The sequence below is a fragment of the Protopterus annectens genome, chromosome 1.part2 (genome assembly GCF_019279795.1).
Source record: "Protopterus annectens isolate FY-2018-M chromosome 1.part2, PAN1.0, whole genome shotgun sequence".
Lineage (NCBI taxonomy): Eukaryota > Metazoa > Chordata > Ceratodontiformes > Protopteridae > Protopterus > Protopterus annectens.
The window spans coordinates 4,390,085-4,407,546 of record NC_056727.1 but is presented as its reverse complement, the minus strand read 5'-3'; the positions used below and the strand labels follow the sequence as shown (position 1 = coordinate 4,407,546).

At 40.4% G+C, this 17,462-nt stretch overlaps 1 protein-coding gene across 5 annotated transcripts in view; it reads left to right on the top strand.

The window, feature by feature from the left end:
• EFEMP1 (EGF containing fibulin extracellular matrix protein 1) overlaps positions 1-17,462 on the top strand; it is a 1,468,010-nt gene that overhangs the window by 1,422,961 nt on the left and 27,587 nt on the right. For all 5 annotated transcript variants that reach the window (XM_044054759.1, XM_044054754.1, XM_044054738.1 and 2 more), the window contains exons 9-10: positions 14,065-14,188; positions 14,288-14,483. In XM_044054759.1, coding sequence (XP_043910694.1) covers positions 14,065-14,188; positions 14,288-14,483 — 320 coding nt within the window. The remainder of the gene's footprint in view (positions 1-14,064; positions 14,189-14,287; positions 14,484-17,462) is intronic.

Below are 17,462 nucleotides of genomic sequence, written 5' to 3'. Positions count from 1 at the left end.
TACCTGCTGCACCTGTGGTTTAGTTGGGATGCAAAGAAATTGCAGCAAGGTTGACCCCAGCGACTGAAGATCTTGAATTGAAGGACCAATCATTAGGCATTAGGATAGATCTGTTCAGATTGTCCACTAGAACATTAGATGACCCCAGGATATGCATTGCTGTTAGAAAGCAGTATGAAGACATCGCCCATTGCCAGACACTCATGGCTTCACTGCATAAGGGGTATGAACAGGTTCTGTTTGCTGATGCACCAGACTACCGTCATATTGTTTGTCGGTACCTGAATCACACCTTTAGGGAGACTGCCCTGAAAAGCCTGCAGTGCAAGGAGGACTGCTGTCATCTCCAGAACACTGATGTGCAGATCATTGATATGAAGATTGACCTGTATATGTGTTCATGTGCCCTGGACAGCCTTCCCTTTGAAAATGCCCTCACCCAATCTACATGTGAAGCATCCATTGTCTCTACTGCCACTGGGGGTTTCATTCAGAATAGTCTCCTGACTAATATTAAAGGAGACATTATCCATCAAGATATGTGTTACCTGTAAATCTGAGTAAGTCTTATCTTAGCGTGGGGTGGATTGCCCCTTTGGGACCATGGTACCACTAAATTCCACTGCAGAACCCTCTTATAGAATCTGGCAAATGAGACCATAAGAACTGTGGATGTCATTAGACCCCAACAAGCAAGGGATCATCCTTGCTGGTGGACAGGAGTGGTTAAGAACTTGAGTTGCAGTGAGATGGAGAGAAACAACCCTAGAAATTGGAAGACGAGCAGTCTGTAAGGTTGTGTGTCCAGGTGGCATCCAATAAATTCTATCTGTTGAGATGTCATAAGCTGGCTTTTGGAAATGTTGACTGTGATGCCTAGATCCTGCATCAGATGAAGCAAAAGATCCTGGTGGTGTGATAGAAGATGGTCGAGTATAGTAGTGGAGGAGCCAGGCATCAAGCTAATGGAAAAACTTGGATCCCTAGTAGGCGCAGATGCTCTGCGACCACTGCCATAACTTTGGGGAACACCTGAGGGGACTGTGGTGAGCCCAAAGGGCAGAGCTCTGAACTGATAGTAACTGGCTCCCAGACAGAAATGGCGAAATCTTCTCAAATGCCTCTCTAGGCTCCCAGACAGAAATGGAGAAATCTTCTCAAATGCCTCTCTATCTTCACATGATAGTATGTGTCCTTGAGATCTCCCGAGTGCATCCAATCATCCTTCCTCAGTAGAGGCAAAATGGACTGGAGCATGACCATCTGGAATTTTGTCTGCTTGACATACTGATTCAAATGGCTCAAGTCCAGAATGAGTCTGAGGTCCCCTGTCTTCTTGGGTACTAAATAGAACAATGAGTAGACTCTGGAGTCAGTCTTGTCTGTGAGGATTGGCTAGATGACTCCTTTTTCTAGCAGCTTGGAAACTTCTGTTGCCACAGGTTTCTGTTGACTGGTTGGAATGTTAGGAACTTTCTTCTATTTGATAGGTTGAAAGGAGATAGAATTACCTCAGGAGATTATGGTTATCTGTCATAAATATGTGGTTATATTTTGCCAGGCTTGTAGGTGCAGAGATAAGCATCCCTCAACTGACTCCACAGTGCAGCAGGCAGGCAACCCTTCAGGGACACCAAAAGGGCTTTTCAAAGTATGGAGCATGAAAGCCCTAGTTTTGCAGTCCACCTCTGCCTCTAAGGCAACATGCATTGTTGTTGCCTTCTACACATGAGGGAGTCTATCACCAGAAGTTTCCTTATAAGGACTCTGTGACTTCCTAAACCACTTCCTCTCTTCCTAACCTGCTGATTCCTAGAGTAGGATCTCTGGGGTGTGGAGAAGAAGATGCCTACTGCAGAGAGATTATTACCATCTTATTGACTCCTGGTGAGTGTCTTTTTTACTTTAGGTCTGAACAGAGTGGACTCATCAAAGGGTGCATTAATGAAGGATGCCCTGAAACTTTCTGCAAAGTCACAAAGGCGCATCAAGCCATGACGGCAAATGAGGATGCCGGTGCCTGCTGCCCTATCTGAGCCATTAGCTGCATTTGCGAGCAGACACATGGCCACATTGAAGGAAGATTGGAGGGTGGACAGTTGGAAATCCACTGTCTTCTGGTCATCCGTTAGCAGAACACCCGAGACAGACTTGGATATTTCCTTCATCATGTCTGTCTGAAATCTGGTGACATAAGCTAGATAATTCAGCACCCTGAGAACAATGGTCACTGAAGAGTACATCTGTTTCCTAAATTGGTCCATTGCCGTAGTAGGGAGATGGACCAAGGAATTCTCTTCAGACAGTTTCTTCTTCATGGTTGCTGCTACTACCATCACATCTACTGGAGGACCCTTGCTCCAGTGTTTCCTGTCTGTAGAGGTGGAGAGAATCCTGACTGGCTTTTTAGGTATAGGCTGCACCACATCAGGGTTCTTCCATGCCCATTGAGCCATCAAATCAATAAGTGGGTCAGTGGGCAGTACTATCCATGAGGGAAGTGTGAGGGGTAAAGGGACAGGCACTCAGCATGTTTCTAGAGGATGGTACCAAGAGAAGGCCAAGCTGTATCTGGATTCAAAGAAATTTTCTCATTGTTCTGTTGATGTCCTGTTTGGTTAGACTCCTCAAAGATCGGAGAATGACGATGCTACCAATGGTGGTCTGGAATATCTCTTCTCCTGTAGGATTGACGACTATAGACTGGAGCTGACTGGTTCCAGGGAAAACTGGGACTGAGCAGATGGTTGGTGCCAAGAGACAGTCAGCTGTGAGACTAGGTAGTTTCGGATCTGATTCTGAAGACAAAGAGGGATCCAGAGATCTCTTACTGAGCTTCTCTGAACTCTGTTTCTTTTTCTTTTTACTTTGCTTTCTCCTTGGCCTTGTTCTGCCTGGATTCCTTGCCTTTCTCCTTATCTGGCTTCTCTCTCGATTTTTTTATCCTTGTTTCTTGGAAAAGTGGAAAATGATGAAGAAGCAGGGACAGCAGACCCTGTCTGGGGAGGAAGAAGACTTTTGACAATCAGTTTCTCCCATCTTGTTTGTAGGGCTCTAGTGCTGAATGAAGCATAGGCCTGACATGCAGTAACCAAATGGGCAGCCCCTTAACATTATACACAGAGAGACTGTGGGTCCTGAGGAGGCAGGTTGTACCCACACTCCAAGCACTTTTTGAAGCCCTGACTGTAACCCATGAGAAAAAAGGAGAAATTACATAAACACACAAACACACAGTAATAATACCTGTATGTAACTAACTTTCTAAATCTGCTCTAAACAGCTAAGAGGCACACTGATAATGATTTAAACAGTTTGAAACAATTTTGAAACAAGCTTAATAACAGTAATAATAATAATAATAATAACAATAATACCTGCTTAACTTAAGAACTCTTATCTAATACTAACTATAACAACCTTTATAACCTATATCTAATATAAAACAGAAAAAAAACACACTAAACTACAACAGTAACCTCTACCTAAAAATTCTAGAAAATCTAGAGAGGGAAAAAAAAACCTCTCATGAAGATAGAACTCTCAGACACATGAGTGAACACTTCAATTGGAAAATGAAGTCTGAAGTAGTAAAGTGGAGACCAGGAAATTATGGGTGGGGGAGGAGTCAGAGACCTGGAACTGAATATCTTCAGATTCATTGCTAAGGTTGAATCTGGCAACCCACAGTTGAATTTGGTGAAAATAGACAATATTGGATCTTTATTAATCAGGTCACATAATTATATCAGATCAGATTTATTCATGATAGGTAATTTATTTATCATGGCATATATTTTATGATTAAATAATGACTAACAATGAAAATTAATGGAGTACACCAGGATTATATGCAATGCTGTGCTTCAAAGACTTTTTTTTTACCACAAAATGGTGTACCACAATATAAGGACTCCTTCATGGACTGTTGAAAACATCAGTACTGACATTCTTTGTCTAGGGGATTTCAGCATCATTATTGGCTACTCATCCTGTGATCCAGTCCAGCAATGTGGACCTAAACAGCTAATCATTTCCTCATACGAAAAAGGTGAAACAAAGAATCTGTTATTGTATTGGATCCTTTCATTATATCCACAGAATATTGAGCTCACTGGAATATGATCACAGAGCATTAGCAACCACTATGCAGTCTTCACTTTCTGGTCTCAAGCCAAAACATCCAGTGCATACATTTATTAAAGTCACATCATTTAAGAAGATGATCTAGGTAAAGTAAAGCACATTATTCAGAGTATAAGCTAGAAAATCCTTTTAAGCATAGTCTGTATGTACAGCCTCCTGTTAACAATAATAATACCCTACTAATAAAACTGTCTTGTCTGCTGCTAAAGTTTATTTATTACAAGGCTGCAGGGTAGCTCAGTGGTTACAATTTTTGTCTCAGGAATCTTTCAGTCCTGCTCTTCCATCACTGTCTGTGGACTTTGTAGATTCTCACCATGTCTGCATCGGTTTTCTGCAAATAGACTGATTTCTTCCCACCTTCCAAAACAACCTAGCTGATTTGCTACTCTAAAGTAATAATGGCTTAATAATGGTCTAAGATGACCAGTTTTGCTTACCTTATTAAAAATAAATACAGTATCATCCATTCTCTATACTTTATTTATACATTATTATTATAAATATATTTAATGATTCCAAGGTAAGTATTGTCTGTTATTTACAATTTCTTGTGTTACATTTAACCTCTAGTAAATTCTCAGTCAATTCTCAGTCAGTTCTCCAGTAAAATTTATCCTCATCCAGTAGACATCCATCCAGTGGACATTCCACCTAATAAAACATAAGCATATTGAAATTCTGATTTTTTAGTTTTCTGGATGTGTATGTTAAGGTGTTTTGCATCATCTTGAAGCAACCATGTAATACCCGCTTGCTTCCTGAGAGAACTTTCTGGAATAAGTAGTTTCTTGATTTTGCCATAGATGACTTGAATACGTTTGAATGGTTACCATCGTTTCCTTAGAAATACTTTAAACGATCACACTTCAAATGTCTATGATGTATGCGTCGATGGTCGAGAGACAGAAGACTATTTTTTTCCTACTATTTTGTAGTTTCCCAAAGTTGCCTCTCAATATTTTTTTGCTTTGTAATTTTGTCATCCTTTTGGCATTCTTTCACTGAGAAAACATCTTATTAAAAATACATTATTTTGACTTCAGATGTTTGACTCCCAAGAGTTATTTTCCAGTGAGATGTTAAACTGAGGTCGTATCTGCCTGAGGTGTTGGTACCTCAGGTGGATGTGAATGATTCCACAGCACTTACCAAAATGACTATGAAAATTTCTCCAGTGTAATGCCAGATTTCCAATCACTACAAATACCATCTTGGGTCCCCCTGAAAACCGACTTTGCATACTGGCAGTTGCACAGTCAACAAGGGTAAATAATAATACAGAAGGTTTAATTCATATGAGCAAATATTACAAAAGAAAATGTTAGTATAAACAATCCCAATTCCTCACCCCCATGCCCCCCTCTCACACATACACAAGCATGCAGTGAACACATACTTTTGGCTACGCATAGCAATCATCTGCTCCCAGGGCCTGTCCTCATCCACTGAGTTTGCTAATCCTCCTAACTTTCCAGCCAGTCTCCAACCCATGTTGAGGACTGATGGGGAAACTGAGGCACAGAGGCAGCATCATACTACTGTGAGGGAGTGTTATCCCTTTAATTCCTGACTCCTTTGTGTGCACCCAGTAACACCACATGGATGGAACGTGCAATCTGTGTCCACACTGTCCCTTATTTTTGCAAGAGTCTAAACTGCAAAACTGCCCTGCCTTACATACCACTATGCAGCACTACTCACTGTTGTCTTCTAGGTCTCCAACAAGGGAATCAGTTGTGCCAGTGTGCCCCAGGCATGTGATCCTCCCCTTCCCCTATCTGTGCCATCAGTCGCATGAGCTGCTATTCAAATTCAGGTTGCCTGAGTCACAGGCAGGACTTTATACTACTGGTGTAGCCTGAACACAACTTTTTTGTTTTAGATTTCACCTAGAGTCAGATGGGATATTCAGGTCAATGAAAATCATCCAGTCCTTCCATAGGTTAGAAAGGGTGAAGACGTAGCTGGCCCATTCTGTAGAGCAAGGCATCTGTATGCAGTACTAGTGGACAGTAACTATGGGAAATTAGAATGTTAACTGGGAGGTGCTCAGTACTGGATACTTGACTGTTAATCTGCTGGGGAAGATTTATACCCTGGTTCTAGTGTTTACTGTCTTATTAGACTTGCTGAAATATAGATCAAGAATAGCAGGGGCTTTAATGGTGTGGTAGGTAAAGCACAGATCACTTCAAGAGTCTATAAAATATTGATTAGTGGGATAAGAGTTTCTAGTCTGTATTGGTAGCTTAGGGTCTTTAATTCTAAAATCTTCTTAGTTAGATACCTTTGGGGCTCCTGTAATTGTTTGATATGTTGAGTGAGGCACATTCTGAAGAGGGAATTGCATGTAAAGGTATGGTGCTCATAACTGCAGACTTCATAAGTAATGATATAGGTGACCCATAAAACCTGTAACCAAACTAATTTAGAAGTTCAAAAAGTAGATTGTGCCTTTGAGAGAGTCATGTAAGCCCTGGAAGATGACCTGATGGTCCATACTGATTAGTTTGATCTCATTAACGCCTCAGATCCCATTCCACTCAGTGGTTATACTGGAGCCCATAAATTCATGCCTGACATGTGGAAATATCCTTTGTACAGGGGTAATCAGTGCATTCTCTATACCAAGGGATACCATGGCTAAGCTTCTTTATGTTCCGTTGGTCATAAGCTTAGCATAAACCTGCAAGCCTGTGAGACTGTAAATTGTAGAATGCTATGATGTGTAGTCAGCATTCTTAGGCCAAAGATAATACTTTGCATCCTGGAGGTACAAATACATGGGCCCAGCAGAGATGGCAGAGTACAGGTATCCTGGTACAGTCACCTGGGTCCTCAGGGGGAGGGAGGGCTAAAGCAGCTACCCTTGTCATCCCGATTATGACCTAATACCTTATGACTCCTCAACATGGACGGTGCATAGAGATTAAATGAAGTCCTGGCAGGAAGACTTAGTATTAAGTATGTCGTAATGGACTTAAGGTGTGTTGAGTCAAGAATAGGAATTGCTGAAGGAAAACAAAAAATATAAGTTTAAGTAGAAGTTGCAGAATCAAATTTTAACACACTTTTAAGCCAACAGCTCTTGCGGGTGTCCAACTTTCTTTTGTACCTGTAACAAGTAATAAACAGATGAATGGTAATATCGATCTTGTAAAAAAACAATTCATTCCATTTAACTGTTGGGGTAACATGTTTACCTTCATCCTCATCGTTCATGCTCACCCCTCATACAATCCCAGTTGTTTTCATAACCAAAGTAGTAGCACTTGTGCTTAGCAGTGTACTACCACTGTCAAAGAAGAAGAAGAAAAACACAACACCTTGGTTCCTTGTTAGAAAAATCCCTGCCAGTAACTGAGTTCCGTATTGTTCAGGCAAATCTGATACCACATGGAAAATCGCCCCTGCTGCACAACCACAAGCAAACTTGCCACACTTGCGTATACTTATGTTGATGAGTTCCTGTCAATGGGAACTCACACAGCACCAGATTGCCTCATTACTATATTATGGTAATGACTTTAGCACTGCTAATACCTTATTACTATATTATGGTAATGACTTTAGCACTGCTAATACCTTATTACTATATTATGGTAATGACTTTAGCACTGCTAATACTTTATTATGGTAATGACTCTAGCACAAGTACCATGCTTAATGACTGTGATATATTTATGAATCACAGTCAGGCATGATAGCAGAGCACAGCACAGAAAAGGACAATTCTGTACTAAAATGTGCAAAGTATGTTTTAGTATATAGTTGTGCTGTACTGTCATGAGGTACAGCACAGATCAGCAGGTGTTGGGATGTGGATGGTACTGAGAATAAATTTAGCACTGGAGTACATTGTAAACCACTACGTACAATACCTTGCTGTAAACAGTTCATAAAGAACTAGTCAGTTGTGACCAGCCTTAAGGCTGATGAATTTCAATCCTGAGTGGTAGTATGCAACAGTTAGTGCTCAGAGTGCTTGTATGCCTCTGAAAACTATGAACGTATGTATCAGGTAATGATGGGTAGTTAGACAGGTAAATGTATAGATAGATAGATAGATAGGTAGACTCCTTTAATATGTTTATAGGAGTGTCTGAAGCTTCTCTTAGCCCATTGTACTCAACATGCTTTAAAAAGGGATAGTAGGGATTTAAGTGGAGCACCAACAACAGCTTATAACCAGAATCATCAAAAAATATAGATGAATTACATTTTCCCAATATTTTGCACTGCGTTTTGCTACTAAGTTACCAATTACACAATTGACAACACCTATCAAGTTATATGGCAGCTGCCAAATAATGCTAATGCCATATTTTTGACAGCTATGATAAATCTTAAATGGGTCCGATATTCTTCAGTTATGTCTTATTAACATATGAGAGCAAGATGACAGATACTCTTTAAACTCCACTGCACATCTGACTGCTGGAATCACTGTTCCAAAGAAAATAAAAACAACAGTTGTACTATTGGTAAGTTTCATATACACTCTTCAAAATTATGTTAATGATCATGTTTTGACCTCTCTGCTTGGGTTACCTAGGATAACTGTATTGACTGAAAGTTGGACGTAAAACCCATCAACCCGCCAAATGTGAGTTAAGAATTGCTTCCCTCAATGTAGATGCACTGGATGACATGATGCTAAGGAGAAGGCTGGATATCTTATGTATCCAGGAGAAAAGAAAGAGTGGCAGTGCAGAAAAGCCATTTGGTTTGGGATGCAGTCTGCTACTCAGGAAGAGGAGGACAGGCTGGAAATGGTGTGGGAATCATGGTGAGGGAGCGGCTTCAGAAGACATTGAAAGATGTCATCTGAATTAATGACAGACTCAAGGCAATCAGACTACAGTGTAATGATAAGGCAACATTCATAATCTCAGCCTGTGCCCCACAACAGAGTTGTGACAGTGAAGGAAAGAGTACATTCACGCAGCAATTGCAGGACATGCTTGATAAAGCAGTACAACATGAATTGGTGTTGATAATGGGTAACCTGAATGCACATATAGGGACAGACAGAACAGGATATCAGGACTCCTTGGGTCAACAAAGGAGCAACAACAGGAATAAAGAAAGACAGGCCAGTCTAGACTTCTGTTTGCAAATGGCTGGATGGTGACCAACACATGGTTCAGCAAGAGAGACAGTCACAAGATCACATACAAGAGTGGCCAATGTGCAACTTAGGTAGACTTCCTCCTAGTATGAAAAGGGCAGTATGGTGGAATGAGTGATTGCAAGTTATCTACAGTGAAACAGTTAGGCCACAGCTTAAACCACTGTTTGCCACAATCAGTTACAAGCACTAATCAGAGAGGGCTCTAAGGTCAACAGAGACCAGGCTGAAGACCTGGAAGTTGACTGGAGAAAAAGCACATTTCAAGGAATTACTCAGGGCTCTAGTACTTCAGGAGGAAGAGGAAATAAATGGACCTGAAGAAGAATGACAGTGCCTCAAAACAACATATGCGAGGACTACAGAACAGATTTCTGACCAAGCCAGGTATGGAAATAAAGTGCATAAAGAAAGCATGTAGTGGAATGCATAAGTCCATGAAGTCATCAAAAGAAAGAAGGAGTGCAGGAAAAACTGGGAGATAGAAAAAATGGACCTGGATAGGAAAGGATGCTGATTGGCTTAACAAAGAGCAAAGAGAGGAGTTGCAATAGCAAAGAACAAGACATCACGGGTACATGGTACCAGCTTCTGAAAAGTGACTCAGTAGATGGCACTAAAAAACTACGACAGCTTGCAAGGCAAAGACAGAAAGATAAAAAAGACTGTCAGACAACCTTCATAAGGGATGCCAGCAACATCCTGCTCATCAGTCCACAGGACATCAAAGGCAGGTGGAAGGAGTACTTCCAGCAGCTATGAAATGAAGAAAACCCCACAGAAGCTGTACTGCCACAGACACAGCCTACAATGTAAGAAAAGGAGGAGCCCACCCTAGAAGAAGTAAGAACAGCATTAAGGAAGATGAAATCAGGGAAAGCAGCAGGCTTAGATGAGGTCAAAGCAGATATGATAAAGTTGTTGCATGAGATGGGAGAAACGTCTCCCGAGGGTACTCATAGCAGTATGGAGAGAAGAGCATATCCTGATGACTGAAGAATAAGCATACCAATGCCAGTGTTCAAGGTCAAAGGGGCCATTCACATCTGTGGGCAGTACAGAGATATCAAACTCCTATCAGACTGCATGAAAGTTCTGGAGAGGGTTGGCACCTTTTCGGAAGTCCAAAGTGGGACATTTTTTGTAGAACTGTCAAATTTTGCAGGACAAACTAAACCCAAAGTCAGTGCAAAGCACTGAACTTCATTTTTTTCCAAAATAAAAGTGTATTTGAGTTGCTTATGTTGTTTTTATATAATATTTAACTATTTCAGATACAAAATAATTCTTTTATGCAACTATTAAGGGAAACTTAGGAAACATTTTTTGTCCTAAAATCTCAGGACATTTGTCACTTTTCAGTTTTTTTGCAGGACACAACTGCCCAAATAGGGACTGTCCTATGCAAGGGAGAGGTGGTAACCCAAGTTCTAGAGAGGGTGATTGATAAGCGCATATGCAGAGTACTAGAAGTTAAGATTGGAGATGAGCAGTTCGGAGTCAGATCAGGATGCAGCACAACTGACCCGATGTTTATAGTGAGACAGATACTTTAGAAGAAGTGAGATGAGGAAAGAGTCCAACTGGGCATTCCTAATCTTGAAGAAAGCATATAACAAAGTCCCAAGAAAGCTGATTTGGACAGTTCTGCAGTGATTCAAAGTCCCAGAACACTGGTAGAATTAGTGCATGCTATGTACAAGGACTCCACTCAAGAACGAACAGTGTTCGGTCTCACAAGGGTATTTCTGGTGGGAGCGAGTGTGCATCAGGGTTCAGCTGCAAGCCCACTGCTGGTCATACTGGTAATGGACTACATTAATTACTGCAAGGTCCATCACCCAACAGTCCTCAGACTGAATTGATCCAACAACCTCTGCCTTCCGGCAAGCTGGGACTACAGGCGTGCTCGGCAAATGTTAGTGGGCCATATTAAGCCTAACCAATTTCCATTTTAAACATGGGAATCAAACCCTGTACCTTGTGTCTGTGAGATAAACACCTTGACTGTTATACCAACCCCCCCCCCCATCATAACTAAGTACTAGGCTAACTGCCCTAGTAAGACATTTTAAGCCTAGGCAATTACGCCATGTGAAAATCAATTTTCACACCTTTTGTCTGTAAGGTAAACACCTTAACCATTACACCAACCTCCCACAGCAAACAGTTTGGAAGGGACAGATCAGCAGTTGCTGTATGCAGACACCGTGGCATTACAGGCAGACTTGGAGCAAGAACTTCACCAGAGGATAGAGTAATGGAATACAAAACTGAAGGCACATGGAATGAAACTGAGTACAGATACAGAGGATTATGATCGTTATTTTGTGCTTGAGATGGATGCTAAGAAATTTACTGTCGAAGTGAATCTTGGCATCCATGTTGAGAACATACAATACAGGGTTATGATCAGTGAGCCGATCGTAATTCTTTGTAGTGCATGGAGCTTTATCTACTCCATGTACTATTAATTACAGGGGAAAAAAATCACTGAGTGTTTTGTTGACTTTCAAAGCTGTAAAACACTTAGCGGACGCTGTCAGAAAGGCAGTGTTACATTGTCTGCCACATTTGCACTTACCTTTAATGCCTCTCTACTGTCTAAATTTTCACAAAATGTCCAGATTATTACTTCAAATTTTTGGTCTGTTCCTAATAAAATTTGTGGTTTTCAGACAAACCACTGAGAATAGAAGTCACTAAATAATGACATACATTTGAGTTTCAGAGTTTTTATCCTTCACCTAATGCAGGCAAACACATTCTGCCCTATCTTAACAATATGAGCAAGGGGTGATTAACAGTTGTTAAGGTCAGGTCACTCCCCACTCTGGCGCTTAACAGGTGGGTCCTTTTCCAAATATTGGGAGCATAATCACCATGCTTCATGCACTACAAGACAGTTGTAATGGCAGCCAAAAATCAGAAGCAGAAAAGTGAGATAGAAGAGAAAATAGTGGAACAGATTAACAGCTTCAAGTGTCTGGGAGGGGTGGTTGAGGAGAAGGGCAGTCTGAATGAGGAGAACAGAACTAGAATCAGAGGGGCTGCAGCCAACCAGCACAAAGTGCCATGGGTAGTGCTTCACAGAAGAATGCCAAAGAAGCTGAAATGTAAGGTGCAGAAAACAGTAATTCAACCAGTATTACTGTATGGTACAGAAACCTGGGCAATAAAGGCAGAGGAGTTGAGGAAGCTAGAGGTGATGGAGATGAAGTGCCTGAAACAGATTGCAGGCTGCACATGTGGGAAAGATGAAGAAGTGAGGACATCAGAGCAGAATCCAAAATAGCTCCAGCTTCAGAAAAGGTTAAAGAGAACAGATGATGATGGTTCAGGCATGTGTAGAAAAACTGAAGGCAGTCTGGTGAACTAGATTTGGAACAGAAAGGAAAAAGCAAGAGAAAGTAAGGACATCCAGCAAAAAGGTAAATGGATTGTTTGAGAGCAGACCTGTGACGGGCAGACATGAGTGTCAAAAAAGGTAGAAGAGTGGCACTGAATAGAGAGAGAGTGAGATAGCGACAGCTGACCTGACACCCTAACCCCATGTAGAAAATGGGAAAAATGGCTTGATGATGATGATGGTTTGATCTTTAAACTATAATCTGTCTGTGTTAAATAGGCAGTTGCTGGAATATGTTTACTTTTTTGTCATATTCTGCCATAAAGAGACAATGCGATTTCTGCATCCAGAACATTCAGTAATACAGTTATTAGTATAAATGTTTAAAAACAACAAAATAAACAGTATATTCATGTTAAGGATGCATGATAAATGTTTGCTAGTGACAAAATTAATAATGTACAAATGTATGACAATATAGTGTCACTTTTTATATAAATTGAATGCTCTTCTCTAGATTAATTATTCTGATTATTAAATTTGCATTGTTTTACATATTCATACATGCCCACTAACAGTTTGACACTTCTAGGTTCAGAACTTTCTGTAGAATCCTGTTATGTTCTGAGTCCATAGATATATTGGTCTTCTTATTCTGGACCTCTGGACCTCTGTAGTCATTTTCCATAACCCAGGTAACCACCATCTTTAGAGACACTATTGTTAAACCACTTGGGTCACATTTTTGATCCAGAGGTTTTCAGGCCATCTTCTCAGACATTTTGATGTCCAACATGAATAAGTGAAGTCTTTAGTCTTGTTGCTCAGTATGGTTGCATGTAAGGATGAGACCATGTGTGTGCTCCTGCTAACTCATAGCTCTGTTTCATTTAGCTGCAGTTGTAGGTGGGGAGCATCCTAGTAGTTGTAAAGAATGGTCTGCGCCATGATGTTCCTGCCCACCCCATTTCACTCCGTCTCACCACCATCCAGTGGCAGCAAATCAGCAAGCATCAAGTAATAAATATTGAACAGCATTGAACCATGCTTCAAATGCACAATAGTTTTATCCCTTTCGTAGTACTGATAATGTTATGCTTATGACATGGGTGAATTGAGTACACGTGTTACAGTTTAATGCCTGCAACTACATACTGAGTTGATACCTTTTTTGGGCTCATTTCCTGGAAGCACCATGTGTGACTTAGCCAAAGTCACATCATACATGCACAGAAGCAAAGTCAGTACTGCTGTACAGAAGAAGTTCATTTGTAGTCCGTGGAGATGGTCAGCCTGTGCAGTTCTGCACTGCAGTCCTTATGACCCCCATGGTAATCTATATGACATCAGGTTTGGACCATTAATTATATTCACTCTTGTGCATTCTGTGTTTATGCAAAAAAACTTAGATTTTACCTTTACATTTCTTGAACAGATGTAAATGAATGTGAAACTGGAAATGTGTGTGGAGAGCAAGAAATCTGTTGGAATTATAATGGAGGATTCAGGTGTTACCCCAGGAATCCATGCCAGGAACCTTATGTTCAAACTTCAGAAAAGTAAGGAAAATATGCAATATTCTGTTTTTTGATTCAGCTAATGAAATATGGGATTTGTGTCACAGAATACAAATGTAAAATGTTTTTCATGTTTTTCAGTCGCTGTGTGTGTCATGGGATCAATGCAGTCTGTCGAGGGCTGCCATCATCCATTCTGTACAGATATATGAATATTCGTTCTGATCGATCTCTGCCTTCTGATATTTTCCAGATACAAGCAACAGTTATTTACCCCAACACTATAAACTCCTTCCACATCAAGGCTGGTAATGATGGAGGTGAATTTTATCTAAGAGTAAGTGTATCCAAATATTATAGATGCTCTGTTGTGCCATTCACTGTTTCAGAATATATGGATCAGTACTACAATGATATAGGTTATAGGTTAGTAGTAAGCTAAAATTATCCCTTATTGAGACTCAAACCTTGCTTAACCATTAGGTCACCCTCCCAGTATAAGTATATCCAGGTATATACTTAAAAAGGCATATATATATATATATATATATATATATATATATATATATATATATATATATATATATATATATATATATATATATATATATGTGTGTGTGTGTGTGTGTGTGTGTGCATATAGCTTGTATCTCATTTGATGATTCAGATAATGGGCTTTAAAGGCCTTTTCTCTGGCTCTACTATGCTAGATTTATAGAAGGCATAAATCTTGGCTCTTAACCATTTACATGAAAGGGAAAAAAACTTGGGACACTGTGAAGTGTTCAGCTAAATTTATTATATATTTAATGTTCTAGCTTTCATATACTGGCATCATAATAGATTTCTAGCTTGTATATAGTATATACAAGTCTAACTGCGATGGTGGTGCTGCAGTAGCGTTGTCGCCTCACAGTAAGACGTTGTCCTGTTCGATTCTCAGCTAGAGCATCTTCTGTGTGGAGACCTGCATGAATGGGCGTACCTTCGTTGAAGGTTGTGCATCAGGGCCGGCAACTCAGCACGTAAAAAATCTACTGCCAATCATTAGCAGACCGGAGTTCCGCTGTGGCGACCCCTAACCGGGAAAAGCCGAAAGACACAACAATATAGTATATGCAAGTCTATAAAACATGTCACAGCATACTGTAACTGTGTGTGTGTGTGTGTGTGTGTGTGTGTGTGTGTGTGTGTGTGTGTGTGTGTGTGTGTGTGTGTGTGTGTGTGTGTGTGAACGCTACCCTCCCCACCTGATGTCACAGTTGGCATGATAAATATCAGATAGAAATTGCATACCATTTCACAAAAGAAAATGGTATGCAAAGAAACTGTAGAAACAGCTTCATGCAGAAAATATGGGGAGTAATTCTTAAATCATAGTTACTTTGTATGTGACACTGTTCATTTGGACTGTAATGAAGGAAGATACTTTGTGATGTAAAAAATATGGCATTTGTGTAAAGTTGTGTTTAGGCTTTTGTACATTGTCAACATTGTATGAATTCAGAAAAAGAGTTCAGAATTTGCATAAAATGACATGGTTGCTTAAGTAACATCACAGTGTTCACCTACAGTTTGAGTGTTTTCATCTTTTCCTCCACATATCCTCCATAACTATAGTAACTCCTTTGATTATGTGAAACATTTCCAAAAACATAGTGTTCAAAACATAAAAAAATTGTTTCATGTATGGCATTTACTTCCTGTAGAAATCAGCTCTATATACTTTTATAAAATGCTACCTGTTCTCTCATATCCCAGCACTATGTTATTTAGAACACATGCCCTGCAAACCATGGGGCTTCCAATTCCTTCCTTCATTTCTATGTTTCTTTTATAGAAAATGCTCAGATATGCACAAGGTCCATCAGGGTGGGGTTCAGTAATGCCTTCTATTGCAGCCATAGATCTCCCCTCAACAGCCTGTAGGAGACAGAACTCAGGGATAGAGCTTTGAGGTTGTCTAAGACATGTTATTTATGCCCTGTATTCTTTTAGTGAGGAATTTCTGTGGACTTGACTGATACCACAACCTTTATTTCCATAAATACTGTATCACTTCCTCTGTATTTTTTTCCTCAACAAGTAACATAAAAACAAACATTGAACCAGATTCAGAAAACTTTGTTACATTCTGATGTGCCAGTTTGCAAGATGAGTGCCCATGAGCAGAGTGTATGAGATTCAGAGACACGAGTAGGTAAAACATTAAAAAAGAGAGTGAATAATGTCATGTATGTAGCTAATGCTTTCCACAGCTTTTTCAGAATTGAAGTTGGGGAATGCCAAGAAGCACCAGCAGGTGTGGTATATGCTAATGGCCATATAATGAGCAGCATTATTAAAATGAGCTGCTTGGCGTATACAAATGAGACAAAACAAAATGGTGGAGTGATTCAGAAATGTATAAAAGCTATGCATATTGTATAATTCAACTCAAATGAATATTTGTGTTCATGGTAAGGGAATTGCTAAATAATCTTAGAGTTTATAACAGTAGTAGTAAATGTGTACCAGCAAGAAGCTCTTATTCCCACCATAGTGCATGATGATGCACAATGTTACTCTGAGGGTGCTGTTTCATTCAACCAAACATAACATTTTATGGACTCTTCAATATCACCATTGTGGATCTGTACTATGTGAATCGCCCACATCTGCAACCCTGTGGGAGTCTTGGAGTATGTATCTCAGTGGATACTAAGGTATATGTAGCTTTACCTATATTAGTTTTAGGGACCTTTCAGCAATTTACTGAGAACACAGTGGAGGTATCCCAGACATCTGCCATGAGAATACTCCATCATTTTCTCTGTCATGCTTCAGCGTGTGGGGGACCATATGTGATTCCCGTGTGGCACCCTGCGTCAATACTTTGATATTGCCCATTTCCCTGAGGTACTGGTGGTCGTAGACAGTAGGGTGGTCATAGACAGTACCCACATTGAAATAAAGGGAAATAAGTACATGGACTGCAAAAAGTATTGCTCTGTCAACTGCCAGGTTGTCTGTAATGCACAGGATATCAACTACAGTGTGTCTGCAGGCCACCCAAGTAGCTGTCTCAACTCCCACATATGGCACACCTGTGATGTAGACCATTGTTTTGCTATGGGTTACTTCCCTCAGGGGCATCTTATTGGCAATGCCAGATATGCCCTGGGATGCTGGCCAATGGCACCCATCAGAAATCCACAAAGTGAAACCGACCAGGGTTACAGCCATGCCCAGTGACAAACAAATAACATTATTGAGTATGTATTTGGGCTACTGAAGGCATGCTTCCATTGAGTGGAATTATCTGTTGTTCCCTGCA